The sequence below is a fragment of the Mustela nivalis genome, assembly GCF_964662115.1.
Source record: "Mustela nivalis genome assembly, chromosome: 17".
Classification (NCBI taxonomy): domain Eukaryota; kingdom Metazoa; phylum Chordata; class Mammalia; order Carnivora; family Mustelidae; genus Mustela; species Mustela nivalis.
The window spans coordinates 8,120,980-8,143,959 of record NC_139036.1 but is presented as its reverse complement, the minus strand read 5'-3'; the positions used below and the strand labels follow the sequence as shown (position 1 = coordinate 8,143,959).

The 22,980-nt window shown below is 46.8% G+C and overlaps 1 protein-coding gene across 5 annotated transcripts in view; it reads right to left on the bottom strand.

The window, feature by feature from the left end:
- The window catches only part of ARHGAP44 (Rho GTPase activating protein 44), a 164,013-nt gene that overhangs the window by 36,209 nt on the left and 104,824 nt on the right, over positions 1-22,980 (bottom strand). For all 5 annotated transcript variants that reach the window (XM_082708461.1, XM_082708460.1, XM_082708459.1 and 2 more), the window contains exons 5-10: positions 19,286-19,397; positions 17,290-17,366; positions 9,616-9,733; positions 3,182-3,250; positions 512-593; positions 2-129 (exon numbers count right to left, since the gene is read on the bottom strand). In XM_082708461.1, the coding sequence (XP_082564587.1) occupies positions 2-129; positions 512-593; positions 3,182-3,250; positions 9,616-9,733; positions 17,290-17,366; positions 19,286-19,397 (586 nt within the window). The remainder of the gene's footprint in view (position 1; positions 130-511; positions 594-3,181; positions 3,251-9,615; positions 9,734-17,289; positions 17,367-19,285; positions 19,398-22,980) is intronic.

The following is a 22,980-nucleotide window of genomic DNA, read 5'->3' as shown; positions in this document are numbered from 1 at the left end:
CCTCCTCCTGCATCCCACACTCAAGAAGCATCGTCACGCAGGCCTCGATGGGGAAGGCGATCTCCCGGCCGCTGATGGTGAGGTGCTCCTCCAGAGGCTTCCCGAAGGAGGGCTTCTCCACCCAGGCCTCTGAGCGGGGAAGCGAGAGAGGGGCCCATCAGCAGTTAGTGATGGGCACTTGTGCCTGACTCCCAAAGACAGAGGCCCAGTTCAGTCTCCATTCTTGTGGTCTGGGGAGGAGGGAAGAGCCTGGGTGGGGCAGACGGCTGGGGAGTGAGCAACGCCGGGACCTGCTGGGCTTCATACGGATACGCAACCACACACCTCCACATACACCCCCCAACTTACCCCTGGGGGGGTGGGCCGTGTGTATGTGGGTGTGCTGGCTCCAAGAACCAGTGTGGAAAGTTCTGGAGGCTCGTTGGTGGGGCTGGAGGAGACCCGGGGGTACTCATCCCGGCAGGCAATTGGCCTCACCCACCTCCCCGCTCCAGGGAAGGTCTGCACTTACCCTGTTGTGCTTTTATCTGAGGCAACACGGCCTGCAAAAGCGCCAGGGACTTCCTGTGGTACTCAGCCTGCACTTCGATGAGCTGAGGAGACACAAGGGGGAGCATTAGCCATTGCAGGAGCGTGGGGAGCACAGCTGTTGTACCCCACTGTGGGGGGCTCTGCGTGAAGGTGTCCCCTCTTCCTCACCTCACCCTGCTCTCTCTCAGGCCACCCCAAATGAGGGCTCGAGCTTGCCTCCTCCTCAGCCTCTGGAGCAAAGGAGTCCATACCCTCAAGGAGACATTTGGGAGGCAGGAGAGTCACCCCAGGGCCCTTGTGTCTTACACCAGGACAAGGGGGACCACCCCAGGGCCCTGGTGTCTCACACAGACAGCTTGCCTCCACCGGGACCCCACCTTGCCTCACACCCCATCCTCAAAGCAAAGGCAACCAAGAGGAGGGCAACAGGAGTATATAAATAGGGACACAGTTAGAAATCAGTCTGTCGGTGAAGCATCTGACTCTTGGTCTCAGCTCAGGCTATGATCTCAGGGCCCTGGGATTGAGCCCCATGTTGGGTTCCGCGAGGACTCTGCTTGGCAGTCTCTCTTCTCTCCTCCCTGCCCCCCACCCTGGAGCATGCACACTCCACTTGCTTGCTCTCTAAATAAATCTTTTTTTTTTTTTTTAATTAATTTGCCTAGATGACAGAGCTGAATGCTAGGCTGTATATATCTTGGTTTCTGCAAAGTGAGTTCAATATATGACTGATTGGAAACCGTGGGGCTTGGTCCAAAATCCTCAAGGACCCTGGGCTCATGTAGAACGGCTCTGGCTCCGTGATGCAGCCCTAAAACCCAAATTCTTTCAAATTTACCTATTCTGACCATTCTGCTAATGACACAGCTGCTGAAATGTTAACAAGAACAGATGGACCTGGGTAAGCAAGAGTCCTGCCATTTCTGTTCTGAGACACCCCTCACCCTGCAACTGGGTGCACCTGAAGGAAAGCGGCGTGAATCTCTCCATTGAAATGGTTGGCACATTTGCGATGACATGGATGGAACTAGAGGGTATTAAGCTTAGCAAAATAAGTCAATGAGAGAAAGGCAATTAGCATATGATCTTCTTGACATGAGGAAATTGAGAGGCAACGTGGGGGGTTTGGGGGTAGGAAAGGAATAAGTGAAACAAGATGGGATTGGGAGGGAGGCAAACCAAAATAGATTCTTAATCTCACAAAAACTGAGGGTTGCCGGGGGAGGGGGTAAGGGGAGGGTGGCTGGGTTATAGACATTGGGGAGGGTATGTGCTATGGTGAGTGCTGTGAAGTGTGTAAACCTGGTGATTCACAGACCTGTATCCCTGGGGCTAACAATAGATTATAAGTTAATAAAAAAATTAAAAATTATTTAAAAAAATGGTTGGCATGGAGAGCAGATACTACTGTCTCCAAGAAAAAACTAAACACTAGTTAAGAATTAGATTTTTTTAAAAAAAGAACATTGGACAAAAGAACGGTACATGAATGGCAAGGAGGCAGTCCAAGAACGTTTTGGAATGTCAAAAATGTCATTAAGTTCCAGAAATTCTAAAATATTATCTCTGTAAATATACCCCATGGAATATACTTGAGAAAGTGCTATTATTTTAAAATAAACTTTCCAGGCTGGAAGGAATGCTTATCGGTTCTTTTTGGGGGACCGAAGGAACGCATCTGAAAGTCTGGACCACTCACTGGTCCCAGCGTTCGGGGACTGCTACCGGCCCAGGGTGCTTACAATGGAAAATCTTTCAGGAGTTCTCCTCCTCACCTTCCTTATCATCCCATCACTTCTCCAATCATTTCAAGTTTGAATTTTTGCCTCCAGCTTTAAAGGCACATGAACTTAACTGGATTTTTAATTTATATTTTTTCTCTCAAAAAAAATTTTTAATTGTCGCTGGTTTTGTTTTATTTTGTTTTCGACTTGCCTTGCACTTACCCTGGTAGAGAGCCAGGGTCTTAATTATTTGGACCAGATCATTCGAGTACGGATGACTCAGATCCTGTTTCTCTCGGGTCTAAATCTGCTTTCATCGATGAGAGACAGGCGAACAGGCCACATTAATCATCATTTACCTACCTGTCATTGTCTTGGGCCAAAATCGAAATGAGAAACAATTATGAGCTGGGAGCGGGGCTATCTTCTTCTCCCCAGTTTCCTTGTTTATGACAGACCCAGCTTTTGTAACCTTGGCCCGAGTGACATTTGGGTCTGAGTCATTCCTGGCTGTGGGGGACTGTCCCACGCACTGGAGGATGCTTGGCCTTGCTCTTGACCTCTCCTCCCCAGATGCACCTCCTCCCCACCCCCAGCCGGGGGTGATGGCCACAGGTGCCTGCAGACATGGCCAGGCAGCCACTGGAGTAGTGGACAAAATCACCTCTAACTGAGAACCACGGCCACAGACCACGGGGGCTGCTATCATCTTCATGGATGGGTTCAGTTTTATTCTTAGATTTTTAGAGAAATCCATACAAGGAGAAATAGAAGACCAGACTTAATCACAGACAGAAGAGTTAAATCCCATATTCTTTCCCACGACGTGCTCCAAGGGCCTTTAGGTTTCATGGCACGTTCCTTCCTGTCCACGCCCTGACTCTTGTGAGCGAACCTGACCTTCTCTTACCGTTCTAGACCCTTACCGTTTGAAAGTAGTTTGCATAGTCGATTTCTTTGGCCACAAAACTGTACATGTCTGCCGAGAGCTGGTCCTGTGGAAGGTAAAATGCACAACCAAGGTAAACAGAGAACACTTGACCGGCTAACACGTGAGTCTAGACATCTAGAAGGAAGAGCCTTTGCTGCTGTTTAACCTTATTTTTAACGATTCCTGCCATGGCAAAGACTTTTCTCATGGGCATTCCTGCGTTTCCCAGCCCTGACTCCAAAGAGTGAGTAAGTGTGGAAGGAGCACCTCTGCCAGGCGTCTCCCCAGGGATTGTAACACATGAACCGCATCCAGAGTCAGGAAAGCTGGTGCGGGGGAGTGATGTGCAAATTACTTCCATGCATCTCCGTAGCCAGTGTCACCACTCCTGAAAATGGCCCGCCCTCTCTTCTCCTGGTTTGCTCTCTTCACCCCCCAAGACTGACTGGTCGATCACAAGCATATGGGAAAGAGGCAGAAATGCACCAATTTGGGGGAAGTTGGCGAAGACAGATGTGCGGGTTCAAAGGAGGGCAGCTGATTCGAAATTTGGAAAAACCAGGATTGAGTCAATCCCCAGGCAAATCTCATGGTGTTAACTGTCCTTCGCCACCCGGCTCTCTGTGGGACCGGGGGCAATGACTTTATGTGGCACCTGAATCTGGGATGTGCCTTCCTCTGAGGAGAAGGGTTTCAGTTCCATAGAAACACCCATAGGGATGTATGATAGAAGTACATTCTGAGAAGGGTGCAGACTCGGTCACTAACCACGATTTTTAGCATGCAATGTGTGTGACCTTGTCTGTACAACTCAGGTGAGCTCTCAAGATCCTTCCTGTCTGGGAGCCTTAGGTAGGAGAGATCTTTATAAGCGATGCTTAGTCGAGAGAAGACTCTGTGATGGGTACGTTGAGGAAAATAGGAGAACAGCCCAAGAAAGCTGATCCAGATGCTGAAGGATTCAAGCAAGCAACCTCATGCTTCACCAACAGCCTGAAGTGTGGAAACTTCAAGCATTCTGCACCAATCCCACCACCCTCAGCCCGTCCAGCTGCCAATTACACTATCCTCAGTGAGAGCACTGGGATGTGAGCAGCTGTCTGTTTCCTCTTCCGGTATCCTTGACAGGCAGACCATGTGGAAGTTTCTGCACCCAAGGAACAGAGTTAAAAGGGAAATCTGTTCTCTAGAGAGCTTCAAGCACAGATGAGTCAATGCTACACTTGGTCCAGCTTCAAAGAATGAAGGAGGGGTCGGGGGGGGGGCAAGTAAATTAACATTCATTGGGAACAGTCTAGGCACTAGGCACAGTGTCACTCAGAGTTCTCATCGGACTCTCTAGGTAAAGTGCTCAATTTCCAGTTTTGGTTGAGTAGCTACTGAGAGTTCAAGGATCTTATCTCCTGTCTATCCTCCACCATCTGAAACATATTTCACAAACTAGTAAGGACTTTGTAACCATCTGCTGATATAACAGAAGGAGAAACACAGACTTAGCAACAGTAACTTTCCTGAGAAATTAAATGGGTTCTAAGTCTCAGCTCCCCCTCTCCAGAGCATCCTGGCAAAGAAAAGCCTCTGTGGGGATGCTGAATCTAGCAAAGGTTCTAGAGGAATCGAGTTCATCTGCCAACCCCCACCCCAGCACCTTTGGTCAGGGGACATCCATCAGCAGCAGTCATGAGGGAGATATGTCAACTCAGGGAAAACACAGAGAGCCAGAGGATCAAGATGGCTCAGCAGGCAGAGGAAAGGGAGGGACCCCCGAAAGGACTAAATGTCACACTGAATACGACGTCAGTGACTCAGCATTTGAGCTTTGCCAAAAGATGATCCTAGAAAAGGCAGACAGACCGTCTGGGAGTGCCCTCAGGAACACCAAAGGATTTTTGAAAGGTATAATTAGATTACGATCTTACTGACAAGTAAGCTGCACTCCAAGTCAGAAATAAAAGTGGAAACTAAGTCCAATTTCCATGTTTCTAAATCATTGGTGAATTTTCGTTATAAAGAAAAAAAAATCAATAATCACCAGAGTTTAATGTGCTGCAACAATCATTTGTTTTTGATTTGATGGCCAATCCACACTCAGAAAGAGGCAGCGTAAATCACCAGCTTCACCCTGCATCCCACCACACTGGAGACGAGCTCTAAAAACCATGATGGCTGGTCACTCTGTATCTATTTTTATCAGTCATGTGTTTTGTATGATTGCTTGGTTTACAAAAATGGGACCAGAGGATTTTGTAGCTCATTACCCCCCAGACAACTATTCTTTCTAGTGGGCACATGATATTTAATTCATGAAAGGATGGTGTGTCTATTGCTGGATATTGTGTTTCTAATTTTTCATTATGACAACACTTGAAAAGCCTTTATTTATACAGGTGTGTATCCATCTCTTGCTTGTTTCTTTGGGATAAATTCTGCAGTTTAAAATGAATTCTGGTGATGTATTTCCTTATAGTTAAAGTTAAAAAATATTAGCAAGATAATCATGTCTTGGGGTATTAGGGCTTTTGGCTAAAGAAGGAAAAAAACACGACACCTGAGCATATCATATTCAAACTTCAGAAAAGCAAAAATAATGAAATAGTCAAAGAAGCCATAAGTTCAAATACACTGGCCAGGAGAAGACTTACTTCCATCCTTGCCTCAGAAACTGTGCAAGTCAGAAGAAGATGGAGTAAAATATTTAAAATCGTTGAGAAGAAAAAACAAAAACAAATCCCACCAACCCAGAATTCTGTTCCCTACAGAATTACCCTGTAAAGGGACTTGAAGAGACTTACAGAATTTGTTGCCCGTAGACTATCTTATAAGAAATGTTAAGGGGAAAAAAGTTCTTTAAGAGAGAATGAAAAAGTATATATAAGTCAGAAACTCAGACCTACACAAAGAAAGGAAGAACATCAGAGAATCGGCAGTGAAGCTACGATAAGGATAAAACTTTTATTTCTTTTATTCTTAACTGAACTGATACTTTTTTTCAGAATGGTAGCAACATTGTATTCATATCTATGTGAATGTATCCATGTATCCAGATAAATACACATGAATGCATGGATATCTTCATGTAAACACACCTGTGGCTATGTCTGCTTCCCTACAAGTCACAAGTTGGTGGATGGAACTAGGGACATTTTGTTACTAAGACATACTCACACCATAAACAAAACAGCATCTAGCTATTCCCTGGCAGTTCTGGATTCGTTGTGAATGTACATTGCAAACTCTAAGGCAACCACTAAAAAAACATTTTAAACAAAAGTATAATTGATAGACTGAGAAAGGAGTGAAAATAAAACCATATAAAATGCTCAAGTAAAAACTCAAAGGCAGAAAAACTGAAGGCAGAAATAGTATTAAAGAACAGGGGGAACCAGTAGAAAACAGGAACAATTAGGGTAGATATGAATCTAACTATATTCAATAATCACTTAAACAATGAAAATAAACCAATGAAAAGACAAAGGTTGTCAGAGTGGATCAAAAACCAAGGCCCAACTATATGAGGGTCACAAGAAACCCACTTTAAATATAAAGATATGTACAGATAAAAAGTAAAAAGATGGAGAAAGACATACCCCATTACCACGAATCAAAAGAAAGGGGGAGTGGCTATATGTCCCCCAGACAGGCATTCTGAATGAGAGAAGTTATCGGGATAAAGAGGGACACCATTAATGCTAAAGGGGTCATTCTACAAGATGGAACAATCCTTCATGTGTGTGCCCCGAACAACAGAGCATCAAAGTACATGAGGCAAAAGTGACAAGACTACAAAGAGAAAGACAGGAATCTACTATTATAGCTGGAGACTTCAACAGCAACTGATCAGAAATGGACAGATGCAGCAGGCAGAACAGCAGTATGGACAGAGCTCAACTCAGCCATCCATTAACTAGACAGAGCTGACATCCACGGGCTCCTTCATCCAACAACAACAGGATACACATTCTTCCCGAGCTCACGAGGAATGTCCACTAAGACAGATCACATCACGGGCCATAAAACACATTTTGACAGATCTAAAAGAATTGAAATCACACAGTGCTGGCTCCCTGACCACAGTGGGATTAAGCTGGAAATAAAATTACAGAAATAGAGCTGGAAAAACTCCCCCAGTACTTGGAGATGAGACGACGCAATGCCAAATAACAACCCGATTTGAAAATGGGCAAAAGGCTTGAACAGACATATCACCAAAGTGTGTGTATGTATATACACATACAGACAGCACACAAGCATATGAAAAGATGTTCATCATCTTACGTCATTTGCAAAGGGCAATTTAGAACGAGATACCACCGCATCTCTTCTGGAATGTCCAATACTCAAAACACAGACCACACCAAATACTTTAACCTTGAGGTGGAAGATGCCTGGGATAGTTTCCCGTGCAAAGGAATACACGCATATAAACAAAGCCAAGGGGCAAATAGCAGACTGGAAAAACGATCTGCAACACAACAAACAGAAGGAAGTTCAACTCCTGATATGCAGAGAACTTATACAAATTGATATTTAAGAAAAACAGAAATGTTGGTCCAATTGCCCATACAAACGGGCAATTTGCCAACCTGGGAATGTCTATGCATATCTGCAGGAAATCCGATAGACACAAAGACCCACTGAGCATTACTAATAGGGAAATTAAAATCACAGAAACATAGAGATAAGACGGCACATAACAGAGAGCCACTGTTCCCGACAATTCTGAATAAATACGGGTGAAAAGGGGGAATTGGCCATCCTCTCTGGAAACAGATGGGTTGCTGGGCAGGAATGGGGTGGGGGACAATTACTGGTGCTTCTTCTTGATATATTTTCATGCTTTTTCACAGGTGATGGCAAAATGTATGACTTTTTTAATCTCTGAAAGGGAACCGAACGTATTTTTTGGTAAGAAAAGCACATGGAAAGAGCTACAGGACAATGAAGGTATTGAACTTGGAGACTTGTGTCCAGCATCCCCCCGATGCCACTGTCTCGTGTCTGTTTCACAGCATCATTGTGTAAGAAATGGGACTCTTCACTCAAGAACGCGAGTCCGAGGTACGATGCGTAGACATAGCACAGAGTCAGAGTGAGAGCAGCACGAGAGTTAGACTTCACAAACCTCACCAGCTGGCTGTTTGCCCTTCACACAGCCATTCAAATGACAAATTGGCTCAGCTCCCAGTGACTCTTGGGACCTGGGGGAGTATTTTGGAGTCTTTGCTTGAGTCCATGGTAGTGTCGGCGGAGAGATCGTGGATTCTTTACCGACCTGTCACGGTTCCTAATTCCAGAGAGCAATCCTATCTGACCCTGAACGTGACCCGAACACAAGGTTGAAGCCCCCTGTGCAGTGTGGTTATAAAAGACCAGCAGACAAGACTAGAAAAAGCCACAAAGAACAGAGATGTCTTCATGCAAAGTGGCAACGCTTGTTATAAAACCATTATCAGATTAGGGGCTCCTAGGGGGGCTCAGTTGGTTAAGCATTTGCGTTTGGCTTGGGTCATGATCCCGGAGTCCTGGGATCGAGTCCCACACTGGGCTCCTTCCTCAGCAGGGAGTCTGCGTCTCCCTCTCTCTCTCCCCCGCTCACATGGTCACTTTCTCTCAAATAAATAAAATAAAATCTTAAAAAAAACAAAAAATCAAGAACATATGAGATTAAGACAACAGGTGGGTACACAGCACACTTCCAGAAACATGAGATACTCTTGCTCCATGGATCGAACCACAACAGACATACCTGCGCGGAATACAGATGTTCTTACACAGAGTATCACGAGTGGTGTGCCCTGCGAGTTATGCCCACACAACGTTTGTGGTGAAGACGGGAAACGTCTGAGCAGACGTAACAAAGGGCTTCTGACATTCCCAAGGGCAGAGGCATGGATATCTTAGAAGGAGACATTCCTCCCTGAACAAGCGGGAACTCATCTTTTCCCTGACTATCTCCTTGGTCAGCATTTCAGCTTCACAGCTGACAATGTCCCAGGAGGCAGGAGATGGGTCGAGTGACTCAGGAAATATTACAAGGTGAACATAAAGAGAAACAATTTGATATCGACAGCGAGTCAAGGTTGGTCTACTGTCTAAATTTTCAGCTGTTCCATCCAGCCGAGAGCCCATTCCGTGGGATGAAGGTGCCTTACAAAAACTTCACAGAGACACCACAGCCACGTCCTCCATGCCCGCCATGCGGGAACGCTGTTGCTAATCCACCGCTGTCCCCCGTCCCCCACCCAAGGCTGCCTCGAAGCCTCAACTCTTAGGGCTCACCCCGGGCTCTGGAGATACCAGCAGGCAAGCTCGGAGACATTCTGCTCAACCAGAGCTCACGCTTAGGTTTTAAGCGTGGAATGGGGTGGGGGTTCCCCCATCTGTCCCGATAGAGAGGTGCAAAGACAGCGGGGGGAGAAGAGGGGGTACCCTGCAAATCTCCACTCTGTTGGCAGCTTCCTCCATCTCTTCCCTGAGGGCATCAGCTTTGGCACCCGCAGGCTGTAAGCCGCTGGACAGACCTGAAGACTTGGAAGTCTGCTGCCACCTGATGGAAAACAGGAGAAAAAGAGGAGAGGGGTGAGACAGGTGGAGAGCCCTGGGAAGTCCGTGGGGGCATGGAGAAGAGAGCAGGTTGCAAACACTACCCAGGAGGAAGGGGGCAGCTGTGGCCGGACACGGAGCAGCGCGGGGAGCCATGGGCCAGTTTGGCATCATGTCCCCTGAAATGTTTCTCCCGAACACGGAGGCCCAGTGGCCATCACCGGTGCTCTGTCCAAGGCCCAGTCTGTGTGTCCCCTGGAAGCTCCCAGCCTGCCCCGTGGGCTCTGAGTCTGGGAACACTCGCCGATTTGGCTGAAGCCAGTCACGGGTGCCAGGGGAGAGGAGAAGCAGAGGAGAATCGAAATGACTCTGAAAGCCAACATCTCCACAAGTCAGCACAAAAAAGCTTCCAGTCAACGTTCGGATACCGCATTTGTATTTCCTTCGACGTCTGTCCTTTGCGTGGAGAGCAGCAGCCGTTGGAGGATGTGGCTTGGAAAGGTTTCGTGGCGAAGTACAGATGTTTCTGTTGGCCCTGGCATTATCCGGGAATGACCAAGAGCAGGCCCCGAAGGACGACGATTCTGCTGACACAAGGCAGCAGGAGCTGCAGCAGGGACGAGCTGTAGGTTCCTGCTGCCCAGGAGTCTGTGAACTCAGTGGCTTATAGGGGCCAGGGAGTAAGAGCATGAAGTCAGGGGAGTCAGGATCTTAAAAACTAGTCCTCCCTTTACTGTCCTACTTGTAACTGGGCCACGAGATGCACAACCATTCCACGGCCCTAAGGAAAACAGCAGGATGACGAAGGACAGCCCACATGGACTGCGGTCTCTCGGGGAAGGCTGGAGGGACAGTGAGGGGAAGGGGATGCTGGTGGGGGCTGGCCCGCCTCCGCTGACAAGAGAGGCTGGAAACCATCACATGAAGCCCCCTGATGAAACTGGGCAACAGACCATGCAGGCCAGTGGCGTACAGACCGAACCCGATGGCCCCATAGGCCTTGTCTGGCTCTTAGACCATCCATCTCAGAGGCACAATGTGCAACGCAACCCTCATTTTGAGAGTCAAGAATCCCTAGGTGGTTTCTCTACATGATTTCTTCTTTCTCTGAGTTTGTTTCCGCGGGACAAACAGAAGAGTATAAGACTCCGACACAGGAAAGGAAAATGAAAGTCCTCTTTGCTATTAACATAAAAGAACAAACTAAAGGAGTCTGTGTTACTTAAAAAATGCATTCACGGGGGTAGGCATGGGGCAGGTGCCTGGGTGGTTCGGTTGGTTAAGCTGCCAATTCTTGATCTCGGCTCAGGTCATGATCTCAGGGTCCTGAGATGGAGCCCCAGGTCTGGCTCTGTGCTCTGCCGGGAGTCTGAGAGTCTCCCTCTCCCGCTGCCCCTGCTTGCACTCGCTTTAAACAAAGAAATAAATGAAATTTTGTTTAAAAAATGTATTGACGGGGGCGCCTGGATGGCTCAGTGGGTTAAGTCACTGCCTTCGGCTCGGGTCATGATCTCAGGGTCCTGGGATCGAGTCCCGTGTCGGGCTCTCTGCTCAGCAGGGAGCCTGCTTCCCTCTGTCTCTCTCTCTCTGCCTGCCTCTCCGTTTACTTGTGATCTCTCTTTGTCAAAAACATAAATAAAATCTTTAAAAAAAAAAATGCATTGACGGGAAAATGACTTAAAAGGTCTTTAGGATGTCAAGCTGGGTGGAAGGTCCAGAGAGGGACATGCACATCTTGCGAACCATTCCTCAGTGCAAAGGAAATATTCTATTCAAAGTTGTTGGAAAATCTGAACTAACAGATACAGATTGGTAAAACTTCCTGGGTGGTTCTTTTAGTTTGCCCAACAGACATGATCTATTTAATAAACTTCCCAGGGTTTAGTCACTTCGAAGTATTAAGGTGTTGTGGGGATTTTTGGTCAAATAAAGTAGGAGACGCCATGGCTATAATGGAGACTGCTGATCACGAATATGGCAGATTATGAGATTAAGCTCAGGGGCGCCTGGCTGGCTTAGTGGATGCAGCACACGGCTCTTGATCTTAGAATCTCAGGGTCGTGAGTTCAAGCCCCTTGCTGGGTGTGGAACCTACTAAAAAAAATAAAAATAAAAATAAAAAAAGCTAAAACTATCATGTGGCTCATGCCATCTGAAGAAAAAAACAACTAACCAATATACGTGTGGGAAAAAAATACAGTGACCACAGACACTGATATTTTTTTATGGCTTCGAAGATCTGGATTTGATTTTTTTTAAACCCAATTGTCCTTAATCCCTTTAATCCCAATTATTCTTAATCCTTTAAACCCAAATATCCTTAATATGTATCTATTAACATGAAGACATTTTCCCAAGTTACCTTTATTTTCTTTCCTTTTTCCCTCTATTTCCACCCCCCCCCCCCAAATTTGACCTCTTAGATAATACTTTGGTAGCTTAAAAACACAGATCCTTCCCCTCCCTTTATGGGGAAACTTATTTGCAAGAGAGAAGTAACCAATTTTGAGATTATAAAATAGTGAGAAGATGCAGAATCAGATAGTGGAGATCAAACAATAAAACACGGAAAACACGGGAAAATGTGTATGGATAGTAATCTGCTAGGGAAAGAGACACTAATCATGAATTTCAAGATACAGTGGCCTTGTCAGACATCCATTCTGTCAATAAACTCAAGCACTTTCCTGCTCCGGCAAGAGAAGAAACAGGGATTCTCGCTCGACCAAAAAGTCTGAGCTTTAAGTTCTGGGCATTAAGGAGGGCACATGATGTAATAAGCACTGGGTGTTATATGCGTCTGGTGAATCCCTGAACTCTACCCCTGAAACTAATAGTACACTAGATGTTAATTAATTGAATTTAAATAAAACAAAAAGAAAGTTCTGCTCTGGTATGACACCATTATTCGCTGGGAAAGATGCCGCTGCTATAGGGTCTGGGGGCGGGGGGAGGTGGAAACAGAAAACCAGCTTTAATGAAGCCTAGAGGAGAGAAAAGGGCCAGAAATAAAGATATGGAATTTTAGGGATCAGGAAACTGGTCAAGAGGGCAAAGGCAAGAGGAGTTCAGGGCAATGGGAAGTTGAGAAGAATTTTTGGAAGGCAAACAGGAATGTTCCTTTAGACGGACATTTATTATTTCATCTGTCCTGTCTGCTTCCCTCCGTCATTGGCGTCCTCCAGTTAGTGAGGCACTGCCCTACTCCTGCTCTGATATATGGGCCAAAGAGAGCTGCCAGAGTGGCTTTTTAAAATTTTAATTTTTAAAGATTTATTTATTTATTTGGGAGAGAAAGTAAGAGAACAGGGGAAGGAGCAGAGGGAGAAACTGTAAGACTATCCAAGCAAAACAGACTCCCACTGAGCGCAGAGCCTGATGCAGGGCTTGATCTCACGACCCATGAGATCAGGACCTGAGCTGAAACCAAGAGTCAGACGCTTAACCGATGGAGCCATCCAGGCGCCCCAAGAAGCTGCCAGTTTTGCATGACCCTCCCCGTGAGTGACCCAGGCGGGGGTCGCTGATGCAAGCCAAGCCCACGCCCATCCTTCATCACTGTGACCAACTGACAGGCCTAGGAAGTGGCATCTAAGCAAAGTCTAGACAAATGGCCTCTCTCCTCTGTACTTTGAGAACTGGAACAAAGGAAACAGGTCTCATGCTGGGGAGACAGAAGCCCAAGGGACCGTGAAGACTGGCTCTAAGATGCCTGTATGTAGGAGAGGTAGGAGGTGAGGAACAGCTTTGAAGCTGGTGACACCATGCACTTAAATCTCTCCTAATGAGCTACTTCTTTAATTCCATGAGCTGCCTGGTCTCCATCCCCCAACTCTCCTATCTTATTTATCTTAGTTCACCTGCTTCCAAAGAAAGCAGATGTCTTTTTTTTTTTTTTTTTAGGATTTTATTTATTTATTTGACAGAGAGACACAGCAAGAGAGGGAACACAAGCAGAGGGAGTGGCAGAGGGAGAAGCAGGCTTCCCGCCAAGCAGGAAGCCCGATGCAGGGCTCGATCCCAGGACCCTGGGATCATGACCTGAGCTGAAGGCAGACACTTATTGACTGAGCCACCCAGGTATCCCGAAGGCAGGTGTCTTAATCTGCACAGACTGCCATGACAATATGCCACAGACTGTGTGGTTTAAGCAACAGAAATGAGTTATCTGGTAGTTCTGGAGGCTGGAAGCCCCAGACTGAGCTTCTGGCAGGGTTTGGGTCTGGGGGAGGCTCTCTTGCTGCCTCCTCACTTGTGCTCACGTGGCCTTTCCCCTGAGTGAGTGTGCAAAGAGAAAGAAATCTCTCCCTTCCTCTTCTTAGAAGGCCCCCAACCCAACTAGATTAAGGCCCTACCCTTAGGACGGGACTTAACCTTAATTACTTTTGAAAGGCCCTATCTCCAAATAGAGTCACACGAGTGGGTTAGCACTTCAACACGTGAATTTGGGGAGGGAGGATGAAATTTAGTCCACAGCTGCTCAACAGGAGCATAAAGTGTCCTGGATCCAGAAGGGCTGATCTTGAGATACACGCTCAGAAAAATCGAGGCAGACTTTGGGAGGAAACGGAGCTCCTTCTGCAACCACTGCTAAACCAAATCTATTCCAGAAAAGACATTTGTATATCATTCAATTCGATTCAATTCAATTCACAATCTTTAACTCAGCATAAAGCTTTAAAGCTTCCTTGAATTTTTCCTCCAGCCTCCTTATCTACCTCCTTCTACTCAACTTCTAAACTCTGGTCTTCTCTGAGGTTGGTAAGGCTTGCATGATTGGCTTTCCAAACAGACAAGCCAGATCTACTGGAATTGAGGCAAATACACACCTTGGATTCAGACCCAATTACACATTGGATAAAGGAGTTGGGTTTGACAGTATCCACCCAAGTTCTTGTACAACTCAAGGATCCGGGCACACAGATCAACAGCGTGTCTCCATCTGGAATACACCGTGCAGTTCTTCAGAGTGTAACTTGGGAACAACAAAAAGGGACTAACGAAAGTTTTGGTGATCCTGCAAAGAATGGAACCTACACACTGACCATGGTGGGAAGCAGGGTGGGGTGGAGGGGAGGGCAGGAAGGACCCTCTGATCCAGGAGAGCAGCTGGTGTTCCTTGCTATTCAATGGCATAGCATCTGGTCTTACTCTCACTACTGTCTCTTGGGACGCGGTCCTCATGTTGGCTGAAGAGTGAGGGTTTGGGGAAAAGGCAGGAAGTTGGGTGGGTTGGCTTCCGAAAAGACAAAGGTTGTCAAGGGTCTTGGCTGAAGTTTAGAAGCGTAAGAATTTGGATGGGGGAGGTAGAGATGTCCTGACCAAACCCCAGCATATAAGAGATGATGAGCTGAGAATGTGGAACAGTTCCTCAAATCGTGGAAGACGGGTTCCTAACGATGCTTCTCTATGGTTTTCAGAATCCATATGCCACTTGGTGTCACCATTAAAAACGCACCACGTGACTAGATGGACCGTGACTGTCGCCCACTCAACCTCTCATAAGAAGACTGAGCAAAATCACGTTAAGTAGAGGTGACAATGACAAGCGCTAATGCTAGCATCTGGCCTTCCGACCAGAAGCTCTTAGATGGAAATTTAGGTTTCCCTTACAGAGGCGGGGGGAAGACCTCAGAGTGAAGGGCCAGGTCTCCACGGTGAAGGAAATTACTCTACAAACCCAGGAGCAAGGTCTCCATCATCCTCTTAACAGTGGGACAATCAGCATGTCTTTAATCCTTGTGTGACTGCCCCAATGTGGGCCTTTAATGCTGATGTCACGGGAGGCGCTGGACATGGTCCAAGGATACAGTAGTTGGTGATGTCACATCCATACTCCCCACGCAACCTGCTCTGTCTTCCTCCTTGAGCGCTGAGGAGAGAGCCTCAGACTTGGGTCGGAAAAACCTTGACAATGTTCTTCCTCCTCTTCCTTCTTAATGGAAGGAGACAAGCTTCAGGGTCATAGCCTTCTGTGAGCAACAGGATTTGCTTTCGTCCTTGTCGCGCCCTTCAGTGTACCGTAGGGCTCTAACATCTTTTAAACAGATTCATTTTGAAGAAGCGAATCGACTTTTTGTGAGATGTGTAGGTCCAGATGTTCAAAACTATTCAGGTGGACTGAAGTTTGGGAAACGCTAAGTTAACGAAAGACATTCTCTGTTTCTCTGCTGCTCTAACCTGTTCTATTTCTGGTCTTGGGCGACCGCCTTACACTCTGTATCAGTCCAGATGTTGAATTCCCAGGTCCCAACTAGTTAATTGTAGCAGTTTCCTTTGGCAAAGCACCTGGGAAGCGCTGTGACAAATGCAATCTCAATGGACACTCAAAACAATCTCCTCACATCAGCCCATGGATGGCGTCACTACCTGTGTGCAGGTGGGGCAACTGTGACTCTGGGAGGCTGAGTGACTTGACCAAGCTCACAGGTCTTGGAAACAGGTGACCTGGATCTCACCATCTCACCTCGGACTCCTGCTTCGGGAGTCTATATGACATCTCTCAGTCCAAGTAGATGGCTGTTTTCTGGTTTTGTTTCTTTTCCTCAAGAAAGTTAAAAAGAGGTAAGGAGAGGTTTAAAATTGACCTGCAAAGGGCTTGTGGTAGAAATGAAAGCTTCCTTCCGTATTTATCTTCAGGAACCTGCCTTCCTTCAAGCTGCACACGTAGGCACGGTGCCTACATGTGAGAATTAGGAAGTTGCATATGAACCATCGGGGACACACGGTGGTCAGAGTCAATGTCATCTCAGGGCCTCTGGTGACCCGCCTGATGGAAGAGGTACTTTCTGGAGGCTTCTGGGAGACAGTCCTGGAGGAGAGCAGCACAGCTGGAATGCTGCTTCCATAATAATGGTCTCAGGTTCAGAGTGGCTACAAAAAGGAAAGCGCTACACCACTGGCTTCAGGAAACAGTGGGCAGGTCTCAGAATCAGAATTTTCCCCCTTCATAGACACAACACCTCACCCACCTTGCCTCTTTGATCTCAGCTCCTAGTATGCCCCACCTTGGCTCATACCCCAGTCACACTGCCCTGGTGTTATACCCAGACTGTGGCAGCCCGATCCCTCCCCAACCCTGCCTCAGGACCTTTGCACGTGCTGTTCCTGCTGCCATGGACAGTCCTGTGCCCTATCTCTGCATGGCTGCCTCCTTCTCGCCATTTATGTCGCAGATCAAGTGTCATCTCTAAGAAGCCTTCTCAGTTTCAGCCCACCTAATATAGTAGCTTCCCTTTCTCCACCACTCTCTTCCAAAACTGCACAGTGCTACCTTCTTTACAGGACTTACGGGCACCTGAAGTCACCACGTGTTCACTGGCTTGTCTAGGGCCTCTGTCTCTCACAATGGGCCACTGACCCTGTGAGGGTGGGGACCCCATAACTCTGACTCACGACCCTCCCCTCCTGTGCCTGCCATGTCAGGGGTATTGAGAAAAACCTGGAGGATGGAAACACACTTAACAAATGACGCTCCCCACAAACCCTTCCCCACGCCCCAGATGCAATCGCTGTCCCTTCCAAGAGACAAAAAAGGAAAGCAAAGAAGCCCTTCCATACCTCGTTCGAGAAGAATCCATGTCTAGCACCAGCTTTGCTAAGTGTTTCCTCTGCTTCTGAATGTTCGGGATTTCCACCTGTAACCACAGGACAGAGTCAGACGGACGAACTCATGGGGAGCGTCCGTACGTGGGCTGACGGCCCCCAGTCCTGATTTCCAGAGGAAACCCTCAATTCCTTTGCCTGAGCTAACTGCCGCTCTTTATTCGCGGGACCCCTGCCAGGCCCTCCGTCATCCTGACCCTGGGGGGCTCTGCACTCCCCTGCTCACTTATGCCTGGCCTCCTTCTTGCCCCCGACCTCGGCCAGCAAACATGGGCTTCATCCCGGCTCTGTCCACGACACAAAGGCCACACATGGGGAGAAAAGCCGGAAGAGCTGACACAGAGACCTAATTCACAACAGACAGCAGCAGGCGGAGGGGCGCTCATCCAGGAGGCCCGAGATCTGATGGGGGAATGCAATCAGGATGCATTTTTATAAAAATAAAGACACCCCCCCCCAATAAATACCAAATCAAACCTTGCCACGGCTCTGCTCGGCTATGACAAGTTCGTCCACAGTGGGTTGGTTGTACGTGGATGCTCTTTTTATATTTTTATTTCCAAAAATGACTTCACAGAACACCCAGTGTGGGATTTGGGGCCCGGGCTCCACCAAAGAGGGGCGGAAAATGCGAATTTAAAGGGGAAAACTGGCTGTACATTGAAAACCCAAAACCATCTCAGGCTGTGGCTTCTACAGGAGGGAAAACCGTGAGGACGGTCTTCGGAGCAGGGGTGAGTAACGTAGGGAGGGGAACCATTTCTGACAGGCCAGAAGGACATCTGGCTGGCACAAGCAAGTCTTGGCACCCAGGCCAGGTTTGCTTCAGGCTTTGCCCAAGACCCCAGACCACCTTTCCAAGGTGCAAAGGGCCTCTCACGCATGCGCTTGGCTGGGCTATGGCCTAACACAGAACGGCACCTGAGAAGTCTAGAGCTGATCTCTATCAAGGCACTATAGGCAGGATTTTCTCCTTGAAAACTTTGAGGCACTTCGGTTAATGATTTGCCCGTCCATTCTGTTATAGAAATTGCACCAGGGGATGGGGAGGTGCTGGGGGGAGTCCAGGAAGGAAACCAGGCCTGGTCTAGGGCAATGCCATCCAATATGCTAGCCCCTCGCTCTCTGTGGGTGCAGCGTTTTAAATTCGAATGAGTAAAAATTAAAAATGTGAAAAGTAGTTCTCGGTGAAATTAAAATGTGAAATGTAGTTCCTCGGTGACACGAAGCACATTTCAAGAGCTTGCCAGCCCCAGGTGGCTAGTGGCTAGCAAACCGTGCAGACGCGGAGCACCTGTAGTTCGAAGGGATGGGGCTGGGGTGGTCTTGGATGACCAATCCAAGGCAACTGGAAAGAAGTCAGGGGCGCAAGGCAAATAAAATCCCCAACGGTGTCCATTCTTACTCAACACAATTTCACTTGGCTGAAGCTAGCCAGATCGTCACACGGACATCAAGGTGTCTGTGTCCTCACAGTGTTATCCAGCACCCTTCAGAACCCAGAGACATAGGGGCTGAAGGGCACATTTATGACGAGCATGGAGTAAGATACAGAACTTTTGAATCACCGTACTGTGCTCCTGCAATGTGCAGGACGCAGGATATGAACTATACTGGAACTAAAGTAAAAAATAAAATCGGATGAAATCAAAGCGAAGGGATCCACGTATACATAAGGTGTAGGCGGCCCTACAGAGGAGGGGCTGCTGTTCATTTCCTGGAAGACAGGAGATGGGTTGGGGGCAGGATGGGTAAAGCGTGCAGACCCCCGTGGGGAAGGAGATCTGGTGCCAGCTAAGCTCCCGTCCCCACTGGGAAGCCAGCAGAGAGGAGTGTCAGGGGCCGAGGGAGCTGGTGCTATATGGGGAATCCTGACCAGGCGGACGGGCAGTGATAATTCCTGCTGCAGAACAGTGTCCCCAAGTGGGGCGGCCTCGTGCGCACGGCTTACCTCGGCCAGCAAAAACAGGGGCTCGATCACGTCTCTCTCCACCTGCAGCTCGAAGTGGATCAGCTCCTGAGCCAGCTTGTCCTCCGCCTCTCCGCAGAGTTTCAGCATCTTCCTGCAACAGGAGGGGAAAGCCACGCTCGGGACCGCGAGGTGGTCAGCAGGAGGTCACCTGCATCCGAGCGGCCCAACTTGTTCTACTCAGTTTGACTTCTGAAATTATGCATTTTTTTAAAGGATGCAAAGAACCCACCCTGTGCCTAGAGTAAAGGAAACACGTAGGGAAATACAAGAGAGACAGGGAACAACAGACTCCTACGTGCTGAATGTATACAGCCATAAGCCCCAGATGCTTCTATGTCCCCTGAGCCCTGGAAAATGAGCTACAACCGATGCACAAACAGACCAACATCTTTCTTTTTTACCCCCTAGATAATTTTTTTTTTATTTTTTAAATTTTTATTTATTTTTTAAATTTCTTTTCAGTGTTCCAAAATTCATTGTTTATGCCCCACACCCAGTGCTCCATGCAATACCTGCCCTCCTTAATACCCACCACCAGGCTCTCCCAACCTCCCTTCTTCCTCCCCTCCCCCACAAAACCTCAGATTGTTTCTCAGAGTCCATAGTCTCTCGTGGTTCATCTCCCCCTCCAATTTCCCCTAACTCCATTCTCTTCTCCATCTCCCCATGTTCTCCATGTTATTCCTTATGCTCCACAAGTGAAACTGTATGAGAATTGACTCTCTCTGCTTGACTCATTTCACTCAGCATAATCTCCTCCAGTCCCGTCCATGTTCATATAAAAGTTAGGTATTCATCCTTTCTGATGGAGACATAATACTCCATAGTATATATGGACCACATCTTCTTTATCCATTTGCCCGTTGAGGGGTATCTTGGTTCTTCCCACAGTTTGGCGATCGTGGCCATTGCTGCTATGAACATTGGGGTACAGATGGCCCTTCTTTTCCCTACATCTATATCTTTGGGGTAAATACCCAATAGTGCAATTGCAGGGTCATAGGGAAGCTCTATTTTTAATTTCTTAAGGAACCTCCACACTCTTTTCCAAAGTGGCTGTACCATCTTGCATTCCCACCAACAGTGTAAGAGGGTTCCCCTTTCTCCACACCTTCTCCAACACACGTTGTCCACTGTCCTATTAATTTTGGCTATTCTAACTGGTGTAAGGTGATATCTCAATGTGGTTTTGATTTGAATCTCCCTGATGGCTAGTGTTGATGAACATTTTTTCATGTGTCTGTTAGTCATTTGTATGTCTTCATTAGAGAAGTGTCTGTTCGTGTCTTCTGCCCATTTTTTGACATGATTATCTGTTTTGTGTGTGTTGAGTTTGAGGAGTTCTTTATGGATCCTGGATATCAGCCCTTTGTCTGCAGTGTCATTTGTGAATATCTTCTCCTACTCCATGGATTGCCTCTTTGTTTTGTTGACTGTTTCCTTTGCTCTGCAGAAGCTTTTGATCTTGATGAAGTCCCAAAAGTTCATTTTCACTTTTGTTTCCTTTGCCTTTGGAGATATATCTTGAAATAAGTTGCTGTGGCTGATGTCGAAGAGGTTACTGCCTATGTTCTCCCCTAGGATTCTGATGGACTCCTGCCTTTCGTTGAGGTCTTTTATCCATTTCAAGTTCATCTTTGTGTAGACCAACATCTTCCAACTCATCCCCCAAAACTCAATTTCAGGAGGCTCTTCTACAAAGAGAACTCCTTCTTCTAAGCCATGACAACTGACCTTGTACAGAATGAACAATTACCCCATTGGAAAATTGGAATGGAAAAACCATTACAAAAGTGGATTCGGAGGAAGCAAATAATGGAAGACGTGGATAAGTAGAAAGCTATGCCATATTCCTAGGTGAGAAGATATGTTATCTCAAAGATGTTAATTCCCCAAGTGGGTATAGGGGTACGCAGGCAGTCCTCCTTCTGCATGGTACCAGGGTAACCGAAATGCATGAGAAAGTTTTTACAAATCAATAAAAGTAGAAGAGGTCACTGATTCTAAAGTTAGTATGTATCTTTCCTGTTCTTATGTTTATGCTTCTATGAAATATATAAGCATTCACATACAATACAGAATACTGAAGCCTGACCCAAACAAGTTCCTATCAATGGTTTTACACTTAACCTATCCTCTGGCTTGACTTTTTTTTTTTTTTTTTAAGATTTTATTTATTTATTTGACAGAGAGAGACATAACAAGTAGGAGAAAAGGCAGGCAGAGAGAGAGGAGGAAGCAGGCTCCCCACTGAGCAGAGAGCCCAATGCGGGGCTTGATCCCAGGACCCTGGGATCATGACCTGAGCTGAAGCAGAGGCTTTAACCCACTGAGCCACCCAGGTGCCCCAGGCTTGCTTTGTTCATGCATCATCTTTGGGGCTTATGTGTCTTGCACATATGTCTTACATGTCCTATACATGCAGAATTAAATCATTCTGGTGCATGGAATCCTATCCCACCACTTATTAAGCTTTCCCTGAATCAACAGACCCATCAAGTCCAGGGCTATTGCATAGGTGTGTATGGTCCGTTTGCACATAAGAATTTTTCTGTGCAAAGGAGAGGAGATACGCACCGTCCTTAACCTCACTAGCTACTTGTTCTCCAAAGGGATAACGCTAACTTTGCCCTCACCAGCACAAATGAGAGCTCCCAATGCTCTACACTCTGCCAAGCCTTGGTACTGGTAAGGCGTTGGAGTTCTGCCAAACTGGTGGATGCCAATTATGACCTCATCCTGGTTTTAATCTGCATTTCTTGGCTTCTGGGGAGACTGAGTGCCTTTTCGTGTTTCGGGCCATTTCACGATCCCTCTCGTAGGATGTGCTATTTGCATTCATTGACTGTTTTGGTACCAGGATCTTTTTATTGGAATTTATTTGTAGGAGTTCCATCCGTCTATCTATCTATACTTAAAATACATTTACATTTATATATACATATATACACCTAAAAATATGGGTGTGGATGTGTAGAGGAGATTCAAGTTCTTTTTCCTTTCTGCTGCAAATTTCAGTTTCCAGGTCATGGGCTTGCTTCTCTTTGCTCTTTTTTAAATGGTGTCTTTTATCTGATTTGTCTATTACTTACGTCCATTTCCTGATGCTACTTGTTAAATTTCTTTCTTTCTTTCTTTCTTTCTTTTTTTTTTTGGCATTGGCATTGGCTATGGACTGTCAACTCTGGAAAATGAGAATTTGGCAATCTTTGTATCTGTCCTCTCCACACTTATTTGTATTGGTAGATCTTTGGTATTTGCACTACATTTTGACCCAGTGTACCATTCAGAGTTCGGCTGGGTCGGATATTGTGATCACTGGTCTTTCCCAAACGTTCATGCTCTCTGATCCTCTCTGTAGAATCAATAATGGCCTTGCTTTGGCTTGCTTGTTTAGTTTTTCTATAGATCTGACTGAACCCCAAATCCCCCACCACTATTTTGTCTAAGATGCTGAACCACACTTGATGTGAATGAGTTCCATCTTGAATTCATCTCTCTGGGACCCATGTCAATCTGAACTGACTTTTCCTTCGATCCCTGGCGCAGCTGTCTTCCTGCACACTTCCTTCCCCACTTCCTGGGATTTTTCTCTCCCTCTGTCCTGTGCCGGATAGATCTTATTTCCCATATCCTGTGTCTACCTGTTTCTTGGTTACTTCATTGTAGAGCAC